A 12,500-nucleotide genomic window follows, 5' to 3' on the forward strand; every position below is an offset into this window, starting at 1 on the left:
ATGAATACGCATATCGATCGATATATTAAAATATTATAGGATAACGTTCTGACAACAGGACGTCTCGATTACAATGTTTATCGGAAAGTGTAGTGAAAATTTGTGTAAGGCCTATACCGCTTTCTCGCCATTACAACATATGAGTTGAGACGGTGAGACGATACTTGAATTAATGGGAGCAAACAGAATTTCGGAAGCGTGATAAAAAATTTTCAAAGAGAAATTTTGGCGAAAATTTCACTATACTTTCCGATATTTTCACCACACTTTCCGTTATTTTCACCACACTTTCCGTTCATGATTATTTTCGCCAAAATTTCCGTCTGAAATTTTTTCTTCACGCTTCCGAAATTCTGCTCGCTCCCAGAAGGCAGAGGTAAACTTTCATTACACTTTCCGTTATATTTATGTTTTCACTACACTTTCCGTTATCTTTTATATTTTCACTACACTTTCCGTTCGGGTTATTTCGCCAAAATTTCCATTTCAAATTTTTATTTCACGCTTCCGATATTCTGCTTGTTCGCGGAAGGCAGAGGTAAACTTTCATTACACTTTCCGTTATATTTATGTTTTCACTACACTTTCCGATACTTTTATATTTTCACCACACTTTCCGTTCACGATTATTTTCGCCAAAGTTTCCATCTGAAATTTTTTCTTCACGCTTCCGAAATTCTGCTCGCACCCAGAAGGCAGAGGTAAACTTTCATTACACTTTCCGTTATATTTATGTTTTCACTACACTTTCCGATACTTTTATATTTTCACCACACTTTCCGATACTTTTATATTTTCACCACACTTTCCGTTCATGATTTATTTTCGCCAAAATTTCCATCTGAAATGTTTTCTTCACGCTTCCGAAATTCTGCTGCTCCCAGAAGGCAGAGGTAAACTTTCATTACACTTTCCGTTATATTTATGTTTTCACTACACTTTCCGATACTTTTATATTTTCACCACACTTTCCGTTCACGATTATTTTCGCCAAAGTTTCCATCTGAAATATTTTCTTCACGCTTCCGAAATTCTGCTCGCTCCCAGAAGGCAGAGGTAAACTTTCATTACACTTTCCGTTATATTTATGTTTCACTACACTTTCCGATACTTTTATATTTTCACCACACTTTCCGTTCACGATTATTTTCGCCAAAGTTTCCATCTGAAATATTTTCTTCACGCTTCCGAAATTCTGCTCGCTCCCAGAAGGCAGAGGTAAACTTTCATTACACTTTCCGTTATATTTATGTTTTCACTACACTTTCCGTTATCTTTTATATTTTCACTACACTTTCCGTTCGGGTTATTTCGCCAAAATTTCCAATTCAAATTTTTATTTCACGCTTCCGATATTCTGCTTGCTCGCGGAAGGCAGAAGTAAACGTTCACTACACTTTCCGGTATATTTATGTTTTCACTACACTTTCCGCTACTTTTAAATTTTCACTACACTTTCCGTTTTCTTTTATATTTTCACTACACTTTCCGTTCGGGTTATTTCGCCAAAATTTCCATTTCAAATTTTTATTTCACGCTTCCGATATTCTGCTTGTTCGCGGAAGGCAGAGGTAAACGTTCACTACACTTTCCGTTATCTTTTATATTTTCACTACACTTTCCGTTATCTTTTATATTTTCACTACACTTTCCGTTCGGGTTATTTCGCCAAAATTTCCAATTCAAATTTTTATTTCACGCTTCCGATATTCTGCTTGCTACCGGAGGGCAGAGGTCGATTAAGTTTGACGATAGTCGTGTCACTAAGTGTTCTGGCGATGTTCTAAATTTACTGTAGTCTCTGGAGATACCCTACATTTTGTTTTATAAAAGAGAAGACATTAGTAGATCAAGATGTTCACATGATGTGGTGCTTGCTGCTGCTGCAGGTTTTTCCGGGTTTTCCTGCAGCTGAAAAAGCAAATGCGCCACTGGAATCATCAATGAAGTCGCCCCTCCGGAGCGTCAATTAAATTTTGTTGTTTCATAATTTCATGATTTGTATTACTTTCTTGACCTGAGACTTACTTCAAAAATATAAAAAATACACACGAATTCATTTCATAAGCTTTTGTGGTTCTGAAAAGAACCTTTTTTTTATGGAAACGGTAAGGACAATACAGGGGGAGGCATTAAATTCAACCGCCAAATCCGTACAAGGTTCGACCTTGCCTTTTCAGGGCGTATACAACATCCATGGCTGTGACGGTTTTGCGTTTCGCATGTTCGGTATATGTTACGGCATCTCTGATAACATTTTCGAGAAATACTTTGAGTACTCCACGAGTTTCTTCGTATATCAAACCCGAAATACGTTTAACACCACCTCGACGGGCTAATCTTCTAATGGCAGGTTTCGTTATTCCTTGGATATTATCACGCAATACTTTACGATGACGTTTCGCTCCTCCTTTTCCTAAACCTTTACCTCCCTTGCCACGACCAGTCATTTCGAATGTTAAGAATAAATTATATACTGCACGATACGAATGAAATACTGTTAGTGATACTAACGACAGACTTCGACTAAAGTTCTACACCGAACTCGGTCGGGTTTTGTTAAATTTCATGACTCCGCCCACAACTGGAAATCGGACCAATGGCGTCTCGTCTAGATGGTATATAATAGTTGGCGTGTATAAGCCGACTCAGTTCATATGTTGTCCGTCTATCGTTCGGTATACATTTCGTTCGTTACAATTCGCAATAGGTTTTGAAAATGGCTCGTACCAAGCAGACCGCTCGTAAATCGACTGGAGGTAAAGCTCCGAGAAAACAATTAGCTACTAAAGCAGCTCGCAAAAGTGCACCGGCTACGGGAGGTGTTAAAAAACCTCATCGTTACAGACCCGGTACTGTTGCTCTCCGAGAAATTCGACGTTATCAGAAGAGTACTGAATTGTTGATTAGGAAATTACCCTTTCAACGTTTAGTTCGAGAAATCGCTCAAGATTTCAAAACCGATTTACGATTCCAAAGTTCAGCCGTCATGGCTTTGCAAGAAGCTAGCGAGGCGTATTTGGTAGGACTCTTCGAAGATACGAATTTGTGCGCCATTCACGCCAAGCGCGTTACCATTATGCCCAAAGACATTCAGTTAGCAAGGAGAATACGCGGAGAACGAGCTTAATTTCATATATATATATCCCAATATATATTGAAAATATATACAAAAAAAAGGTTCTTTTCAGAACCACAAAATGCAATTGATGAAAGAATTCGTTTATCGATAGATATGAATGAATGAATGAATGAATGTATGATATTTTCAATAACTCGCATCACGTAAATATTAAATCACGGGTGTTTGCAGAACATGTTCAGTATGATCCAAATATGGATTATAATACTGAAATTTTTTACTTTCCGAAACGAATCTTTCGAAAAGATCATTTTTAGAAACGGCTGAGATAAATAACGAAAAACAAGCGATCACTGAATGAAAGATCGCTCATAACATCACCATCTTTTCGTAAATTTCCTCTGATTCATATTTTTGAATACCTGGCATAAATCTCGAGTGACTTTTTGTAATATACCCTATACCAAAAATGAATCGTTCTCGAGATATTCGATCGTTTATACAGAAAAAGTAGGTATTATTCGGTTCTCGAGCCATTTCCCTATAAAATTGAAAACAAGTCTCATAGAATACATAAGCTATTATTGATTCATCAAAATATTACATTCCGTCGTCTTGTAGGAGGAGTAACATTTCCAAAATGATGAACGAGGTATTAGGAGTCGATGAGTAATTCTGAAGATATAAAAATCAGTGATTTCTCAAATGGAACACCCTTAGTTTGGAAATCTCGAAATGATTTTGACTCATTTTCCTGAAACGATCCCAATATCAGAAAATAAGTCAACTGTTCACAAGACATATTTCAATGAAATAGAAAGACAGAGCAATATTTTTTAATTTTTACTCTTTTACGAAATTATTCGATTCATATCAATTCGATAGTCGGCGGCGGCGGCGGAAGAAATATTATTTATCTATTTTTTTTCTGTTTATAGGGATAGGCTAGGTAGGTAGTTCTGACTATTTATTTATATATTTGTTGGACAGTTGAATTATATACGAATTCTTGTAAAAAAAATTGTGGCCCTGAAAAGGGCCATTTGTTTTCTTAGACTTCGTCGCCGGAGAGAGAAGTCAACTGATAGAAGAATTTACTTCTTCTTTTTTGGAGAGGCAGCTTTTTTGGCTTTCGGAGAAGATGCCGATGCAGGGGTCGCTTTCGCGGTTTTCGGTTTGGGTGCTTTCGGCTTTTTTGTTGGTCCTTTGTTAGTTTTCTTTGCTTTCGAAGGAGACTTGGTTTTACTAGCAGAAGTCGCGGACGAAACCTTAGAAGCGACGGTCTTTTTATCCTCGGCAGTTACCTTTTTAGGCTTGGCTGCGGCAGCCGCTTTCTTTTCCGGAGAGGCTTTCTTACCTTTCGGTGATGCAGCAGCCTTCTTGCCGGTTTTAGCTTTTTCACCAGCTACGCGTTTAACGGGAGTTTTTTTGGCCTTCGCACCGGCCGTACCGGACGTTTTCTTTTCGGTAGCCGACGGTTTTGCCGAACCAGAAGATGCCGATGCCAATTTGAACGACCCCGATGCACCTTTTCCTTTAGTTTGTACTAATGATCCGGAAGCAACCGCAGATTTAAGATATTTCTTGATGAAAGGTGCCACTTTTTCTGCGTCAGCCTTATAATTCGCCGCAATATATTTTTTTATGGCTTGTAAAGAGGAACCACCCCGTTCCTTCAATCCTTTAATAGCGTTATTAACCATTTCCGACGTAGGTGGGTGAGAAGGTTTACTTCTTGGATTTTTAACTTTCTTTTCTTTCTTCGCAGTAGACTGTGCCTGCGGCGACGAAGATGAATTAGCCGAAGCCGAAGAATTCTGATTTTCTATGTCTGCCATAGTAAAAAAACAACTGACAATATATTCTCGGAAGATAGATGCTACACTCGTTAGGCGTCTAGAGAGAATGATGTAGTCCTCTGGTGTTCCGTTTGTTTAAATATTCTGGGTCGAAGCACAGGCGGACGGGAGACTGAACGCTCGACATTCTCGTTAGACACGATATTGACGGCTTCCATTCTGCTGTCGAAATGTTCGCATCAACTTCTTTACGAAATCAATGCCGGTTTCCTATTTAGACTTCGACTAGCACAATAACGTGGATAGATTCTACGTATTCCGAAAATATTTTCTGATAAGAAAAAGCTAATATTAAACCTCGACAACTCACAGTAAATTACAATGAAATATGAAGTATTGATGATTTTGACGTAACTCCAGACAATTCCTTTCCGAAAATACTCGTAATCGATGATCTGGAAGGAACCTTCGAATAAATATCATAGGCGCGACTGTCTATAGAAACATGATACATTAGCCGATAATACTCGATAAATACACGAGTGAATAGGGGCATCGAAGAGACCTCGTGTCTACCTTCATACACGACTATAACCAAGAACCGACGCTTCTAATAGCATCAACATTTTCAAAAATTATCCCTATAAAAGTGTTCGATGAAAACGGCATTCGAATAATAACGAACGTTATTAATGTTATATTCGATAAGATATAATCATCGTAATATACTTTCAATAAAAAGGTCGATACTACAACACGAACGAACGAACGAACGAACGACGATACTGTGAGCTCTATCTATAACGGAGTAATACACACCCACCCCCACCCGAAATATATAAATCGTCAATGTTATAGTCGAAATCAGAAATGCTAATCATAAACGTTTTTAGACAACATATTAGCACGTAAATAAAAAACACGTTAAAAAATAACATAAGTAATAGAGTACATGACTAGTATAACAGTAACGAACGTTAACTTTTTAGGTTGATAGGTAGGTAAGCACCATCTAAATATAGGTGGCAAAATTATTTATTATCATCGCGCGTTTCACGAAAGGAGGTAACAATGTACTGATAACAAGGCAACCCAACCGAGTGAGACCTAGCGCCCTAGCAAAAATAAATTATCATTCAGCGTCGAAACGATATTGTAAGAATTCTTTCATAAATATTTTGTGGTTCTGAAAAGAACCGTTTTTTTTTAAGAATGTATATCGTAGACCGGAATAAGTAAATTATTTCGAACTGGTATATTTCGTAACTGCTTTGGTGCCTTCGCTGACGGCGTGCTTCGCCAATTCACCAGGAAGTAACAGACGTACTGCAGTCTGAATTTCTCTGCTCGTAATAGTCGATCGCTTGTTATAATGAGCAAGACGGGAGGCTTCCGCTGCGATACGCTCAAATATATCATTTACGAAACTGTTCATGATGCTCATCGCTTTACTGGATATTCCGGTATCGGGATGGACTTGTTTCAATACTTTGTAGATATAAATTGCGTAACTTTCCTTCCTCCTCCTCTTCTTTTTCTTATCGGTCTTCGATATATTCTTTTGGGCCTTTCCGGCCTTCTTCGCAGCCTTTCCACTAGCTTTGGGTGGCATTCTGAAAATTTAATTTCGTCAATATCAAACAAACAAGTACTATCGTGCAGGTTTGCTTTCGACTCAATGTAAAAGACGCTTGACGATCATCTTCAGTTCATTCAGGATTTGGAGACCAGCTCCCCTACCCTTTCGGCTGATCATTGGCCTTGAGATGGGCCAATGGGTACATGACTGATGGATGACGGCATGAAGTCCTTAGACATCAGTGCCGCCCTTCACGGGATACCCCTACCTGGCTGGGGTGGGATGGATGAAAAAGTTATTCATCCTTTAACGGGGGACATGAGGGCCTCATTCGACAGAGTGTCGGGGCCTTCTATATCGGGAGGGGTCGTCTACAGCATAATCTGTGGCTTCCCTAACTAACGGGTTTTCGTGAGTTTCCGTTTTTTCGAAAACTCTCTCATTCCTCGACTGAATGGACTGCCGAATGGAAGGCAGCTGCAAATCTCTGCGGATGGCTTCATTCCGCACGAACCAAGGAGCATTCACAATCATCCTAATTAGCTTATTTTGTAACCTTTCCAAAATGGAAATGTTGGACGGAGCCGCTTGTCCCCAGACGCCTGAAGCGTACATGATGACAGGCTTGAACATCGAGTTGTAGATCATAATTTTGTTTTTAAGACTCATCTTGGATTTTCTGTTGATCAGAGGGTACAGACCGGCGATCCGACCCTCGATCTTGGACTTAACGTACATGATGTGCGGGTTCCAAGTGAGCCTACGGTCTATTAAAAGGCCGAGGTACTTTACCCGCGCTTGCCAGTCAATCTCCCTTCCAGAGACTCTCACTTTTCTGGCCGGAGAAGATAGTAATCTCCCCATGGTTATCGCCTGAGTCTTTTCCGGGTTTACTCGGATCTTCCATTCGAGGTACCAGCGCTCGAGGTCGTCCAATGCACGTTGCATGTAGACGACGCCGAGCTCACGCCCCATGGAAGACGAGAGTAGAGCCGTGTCATCGGCGTACAGGGATATCTTCACTCTATCGGACCTGGGCAGGTCGCTTGTATAGAGTGAGTACAACGTCGGAGAGAGCACGGCCCCCTGTGGCACTCCAGCGAGGATCTCTCTGTTGTCAGACAGAGAGCCCTCTACTCTAACCTGAAAGGTTCTGCCTCTCAGGAAAGATCCGATCCACCGGACCAGGCCCCGAGGTAGGTCGAGCGCGTTTAGCTTATGTATAAGGCCTTCGTGCCATACTCGGTCGAAGGCCTTTGAAATATCTAAAAGTACTATATGTACTTTTTTGTTGTTATTCAGCTCGCTGATGGTGTTCTCGACCAACCTTAGAGCCTGTAGTTCAGTGGAGTGATCTCTCCTGAAGCCGAATTGTTCATTAGGCAGAACATTTCGGTCCTCAACTTCTTCGTTGAGTCTTTGCAGTACGACTCTTTCAGCCAGCTTAGCCGCCGACGAGAGTAGACTGATCGGGCGATAGTTCTGCGGGAACAGCTGGTTCTGACCCTGTTTCGGGAGCATGACGACGATCGCATGCTTCCACCTTCTAGGGAAGTGTCTGAGGGCCAACGAACTGTTGATGAGACTCAGCAAGAATTCAACGCTGTTTTCCGGGAGTCTCTTCAACAACTTGTTAGTTATTGAATCGGCTCCCGGAGCCTTCTTTGCTTTCGCAGCCTTGATGAGACCCTTCAGCTCCTCCATAGAAGCTGGACGGATGTCGTCGTCGTCATCCTCCCTGAGAAGTCGGTGAACCCGGTCTTCCAGCAGCATATCGCGGTCGATGTCGTCGTCGTCGTCAACGTTAAGTTGAAACTGACGTTCCATCGTGTCTGCAAAGGCTAACGCCTTGTCGGCGGGGGAGTAGCACACTCCGCGCTCTCCGTGAATGGGTGAGAGAGCAGTCTTCTTCCCCCTGAGCCTACGAGTGACTCGCCAAAGCTCGTCACTCCCAGGTTCGAAGGATTCCAAGAGCTCTTCCCACCTTTCGTTTCGGTGTTCATTGATGGCCTGTTTGACACGATTGGCCATCCTGTTCGCCGCTGTTTTGTCCCCTGGGAAAAGGGTTCGCTGGTAGAGCCTTCTCAGGCGGTTTCTCTCTCGTATCAAGGCTTTGATACGAGGGGGAAACTCGTTGTAGCTCTTCAGCGGACACTCCTCCCTGGAGGTGGCCGCTCGAAACGCATCATTCACGGAAAGCTCGAAACGCTCAACTGCCGCGTCGAGTTCGTCGGGAGAGTCGAGTACCTCAGGAGGGGCGCGCATCTCTTCGAGCTGGGCTGTGAAGACATCCCAGTCCGTCTTAGATCTCACGCGATATTCAGGGGGAGGAAGATCATCGCCCAGTACCAGGATTACTGGATTATGATCAGAATCCAGTTCCGACAGAACGTAAATTTCACTGGTCAGAGTGACGTTTCTGAGAAGCGCGATGTCTAGTACGTCAGGCCTAGTCTGCCCGCGATAGTACGTAGGCTCATCTGGTCCCAGCACGAGATATTCATGTCTGTCAACATGCGCATGGAGCGCTTGGCCGTTTCGATTTGTGGCTCTGCTCCAAGGTCTGTGCTTGGCATTGAAGTCGCCAGCAGCAATTGTCGGAATGTTGCTTCCCATCAGCAGTTCATCCAGAGATTCTGGGAGTAGACGAATGTTCGGAGGGTTGTAAACCGAGATTATTCTGTGACAACCCCTTCTCAGTTGAATTTCGACCCCCACGGCCTCAGTACCGTGCAACCGAGCACTGTCAATGCCGTATTGGACACACTGCAGGGATCGCTTGGCAAAAATGCCGACTCCCCCTCCAGCACGTCCAACACGTTCTCTGTGAAAGAATCTGTAATTTGGAATGACAATGGATTCGTTCCTTAGATGTGTCTCTTGGACTAGAGCCACATCTATGTTGTTTTCAATGAGGAAGTTTTCGAAGTCCAGCTTCTTTGTTCGAATGCCATTGGCATTCCAAAAAACTATCTTCAGAGATCTAGGCAACGTTGGTTGTCTAGACATTGGCAGTTCCGGTCATCACGCTTGTATTCACCGTGAACATTGTCTGTAACACGGGGAATTTGACGAATAACTTTTTCATCTGGTCCAGTGCGGCACAGATGTCTGAAACCCCCTGAGTCTGAGGTGAGGGTTCAGGTCGAGGGGAGGTGGGCTTTGCAGAAGTACTTGCAGTACTTGCGCCCTTAGATGCAGCTTTTGCAAAGCTGACCCCCTCCTGGACGCGTCCAGACCCCGCAGGTCTCCCTGAGGAGGCTGGTTTCCTTGTTGTGGTCTGCCCCTTCTTTTGTACCTTTGGGTACGCGGGGCAGCCACGGTAATTGGCTGTGTGAGCCCCCTTGCAATTATTGCACTTCGGGGGGTCAGCCTTGGTCTTTTTGCAGGCACTGGTTAAGTGCCTGCCAGCGCATTTAACGCAGATGGGCACTGCCAAGCAGTTGCGTTGGCAGTGTCCAAAGCGTTGACAACGGTGGCATTGACCCACCGAAGTTTTCGCGTGTTGGGGTTCGACCTGAACCTTCACGCACAAGAGGTCTTTGACCTCAAAAATATGCTTCTGATCCCTGTCTAGTAAGACGAGGACCAGAGGCATAGGTTTGCCAGCGCGCTTCATGCGCGTGACGCTGGTGAGGTCAAAGCCTTTTGATTCAAGCTCCTCACGCACATCGGAAGTTGCCAGGTGCTCTGGCACTCCCCTGATGACGGCACGTAGTTGCCGCTCTTCGGGGAGCGAGTAAGTATGGTGAGGGATTTTTTCCCTCACCAAAAGCCTTGCCAGCCGCCGATAGTCGTCAGGAGACTCCGGCTGAACTTTTATCCCGTCATGTAAATTGACGGCTTTCGAGAACTTGATGTTCTCTCTAGTCGTCAGTTTCAACAGTGGTACCCATTTGTCCTTCTGTCGGACAACAATAGGTGGAATTTTAGCCTTTGAAGCCGTAGACGGGATGTCTTGCTTCAGAGGGGTAGGGGGGGTGGGCTCCTCGCCATGAACTGATTTGACGGTGCTTCCCGTAGTAGAAGCACCCTCGTTTGCATTTGCGTCGAGATCTTCCATCTCGACAACATTTTCAACGATTTCAGGTTCGTTGGGGCCGCTTTTAGCGCTTTCGCTAGGTGCGGCCTTCTCTTTGGCCTGATTTTGGGCCGCTTGACGTGATGAGGTCTCGGACTCGGAATAGTAATTCCGAGCCTCTGCCTGAACATTTTGTAACATTGCTCTTTTTTTGAGCTTCTTTTCTTTTTTGGATAGTACTTGTTTGACTTCGGTTTTTTCGTGCCGTATCCATTCGTCGATACGGCGTCTTGACACTGATGGAAGAGGAGGAAATCCATCATTGAAGCGTCTCTTTTTCGAGACTGATGAGGAGAAGGAGGCTACACTGTCGCTGTCGCTGTAGTCTCGGTCCGAGTTAGCTTTCCTACGGCCAGTCGGGGCCTTAGCCACTCCCTGTTTACGACCTGTCGTAGACTGACAGTCGTCCCCAGGGCCTGGCGAAGCTCTGCCAAGCAGGTCTGACTGGGACAGGCCAAGGGCTGAAATTAATTGGCTTATAAAGCCAATAATTTCGCCCTTCTCCTTCCCTGCCAGGCTACAAAGCAGTTCCTCCATACTGCCGTAATTCAAAGCTTTGTTTTCGGACACTCAGAAACAAGTATGAGCACCAAGAACGCAACGGAAATGATATCTTTGAACGTACTCACCAAAAGTGTGGTCGTCTGCTCACGCACAAAACGAACGCGCTATTTATAGCAAGAAATAACACACCGCCGCACGGCTGCCACATTCACTAAATAAATTGGAGAAAACACTTAATCGCTCAGACACGTCTGCACTCAATGAGGTTCAGCAATCGAATTTTATGTATGTAAAAGACGCCACTCTGTCGTCACTATTTCAGATAGTAACTGGAACTCTAGTAGGCTCCGCCCACCGGAAAGTTGAGCGTTCGAGAACGCCCATTGGTCGGTAGGACGGTATTAATACAGGTCGATTCTATATAGAAATCATTGTATAGAAAGCTACTGTTAGAGCAACATCGAATAATTCTCAGTGAATTCTTTAAATTTATCCGATATATAATACTAATCTACGATTCGACATGTCTGGACGTGGAAAAGGAGGTAAAGTTAAGGGAAAGGCAAAGTCCCGTTCCAGTCGGGCTGGACTCCAATTCCCAGTAGGACGTATTCATCGACTCCTTCGTAAGGGAAATTATGCCGAACGAGTTGGTGCCGGCGCCCCGGTTTACTTAGCCGCAGTAATGGAATATTTGGCAGCTGAAGTCTTGGAATTGGCCGGTAATGCGGCTCGCGATAACAAAAAAACCCGTATCATTCCTAGACATTTACAGCTGGCCATTCGAAACGACGAAGAACTCAATAAATTGTTATCAGGAGTAACCATTGCTCAAGGTGGTGTTTTGCCCAATATTCAGGCGGTTTTGTTACCGAAAAAAACCGAAAAGAAGGCATAAGTACACATTTCCTGAGAGAGGAAAGCGACAAATAAAATATCGGCCCTTATCAGGGCCACAACGATTTTCTCTAATGAATTCGACAATTGCATATATTTTTTTTTTATTTTCTTGTCATCGCTTTTCGATACAATTGTTGACGCAGCACGATATGCGATTGTTTCTTTCTTGCTTGCGCATATTTACGTATACATGTATACATGATTAATAATATTATTATTGTTCAACTTCTTATTTTCGTGCCGAAACAAGTGATTTCTATTTGCTGAAATCAAATATCAGAATGTCTGTACGTTTATTCGTGATGAAAATAAAATGTATGCAGTAATATCAGATTTAGGTATACAAATGAATAAACATAACAATATCCATAGAAATATTATACATTCTTGTTCGTGGAATTACAATATAGACAATCATGAGTAAATTGGAATGAATAAATGAAAACAAAAAAAAATTATACCTAATTAAATTATATAGCATAGATGAATGCATACATACATTTCAATATCTGCAGAAATGAATGACGAGTATATAAAAATAGGTTGTTATTATTA

The 12,500-nt window shown here is 42.9% G+C and overlaps 3 protein-coding genes across 3 annotated transcripts; 2 read left to right on the top strand and 1 right to left on the bottom strand.

Annotated features, from left to right (window-relative positions):
* Positions 1-2,667: 2,667 nt before the first annotated feature.
* On the top strand, positions 2,668-3,130 carry LOC141484289 (histone H3). The gene has a single exon (XM_074179380.1). The coding sequence runs from the start codon at positions 2,720-2,722 to the stop codon at positions 3,128-3,130; it is 411 nt and encodes a 136-aa protein (XP_074035481.1). The 5' UTR covers positions 2,668-2,719.
* A 2,983-nt stretch (positions 3,131-6,113) lies between these two features.
* LOC141484286 (histone H2B) lies at positions 6,114-6,493 on the bottom strand. The gene has a single exon (XM_074179376.1). The coding sequence runs from the start codon at positions 6,491-6,493 to the stop codon at positions 6,122-6,124; it is 372 nt and encodes a 123-aa protein (XP_074035477.1). The 3' UTR covers positions 6,114-6,121.
* Positions 6,494-11,498: 5,005 nt separating this feature from the next.
* LOC141484284 (histone H2A) lies at positions 11,499-12,046 on the top strand. The gene has a single exon (XM_074179374.1). The coding sequence runs from the start codon at positions 11,569-11,571 to the stop codon at positions 11,941-11,943; it is 375 nt and encodes a 124-aa protein (XP_074035475.1). The 5' UTR covers positions 11,499-11,568; the 3' UTR covers positions 11,944-12,046.
* The last annotated feature ends 454 nt before the right edge of the window (positions 12,047-12,500 follow it).

Source organism: Leptinotarsa decemlineata, unplaced genomic scaffold, assembly GCF_025532065.1.
Source record: "Leptinotarsa decemlineata unplaced genomic scaffold, Ldec_3_MD MMD2_tig00005466_RagTag_RagTag, whole genome shotgun sequence".
In the NCBI taxonomy this organism is placed as follows: Eukaryota; Metazoa; Arthropoda; class Insecta; order Coleoptera; family Chrysomelidae; genus Leptinotarsa; species Leptinotarsa decemlineata.

What these genes read in the sequence shown, in the direction of transcription:
- LOC141484284 (XM_074179374.1), top strand. Translation starts at nt 11,569, where the DNA reads ATGTCTGGACGTGGAAAAGGAGGTAAAGTTAAGGGAAAGGCAAAGTCC.
- LOC141484286 (XM_074179376.1), bottom strand. Translation starts at nt 6,493, where the DNA reads ATGCCACCCAAAGCTAGTGGAAAGGCTGCGAAGAAGGCCGGAAAGGCC.
- LOC141484289 (XM_074179380.1), top strand. Translation starts at nt 2,720, where the DNA reads ATGGCTCGTACCAAGCAGACCGCTCGTAAATCGACTGGAGGTAAAGCT.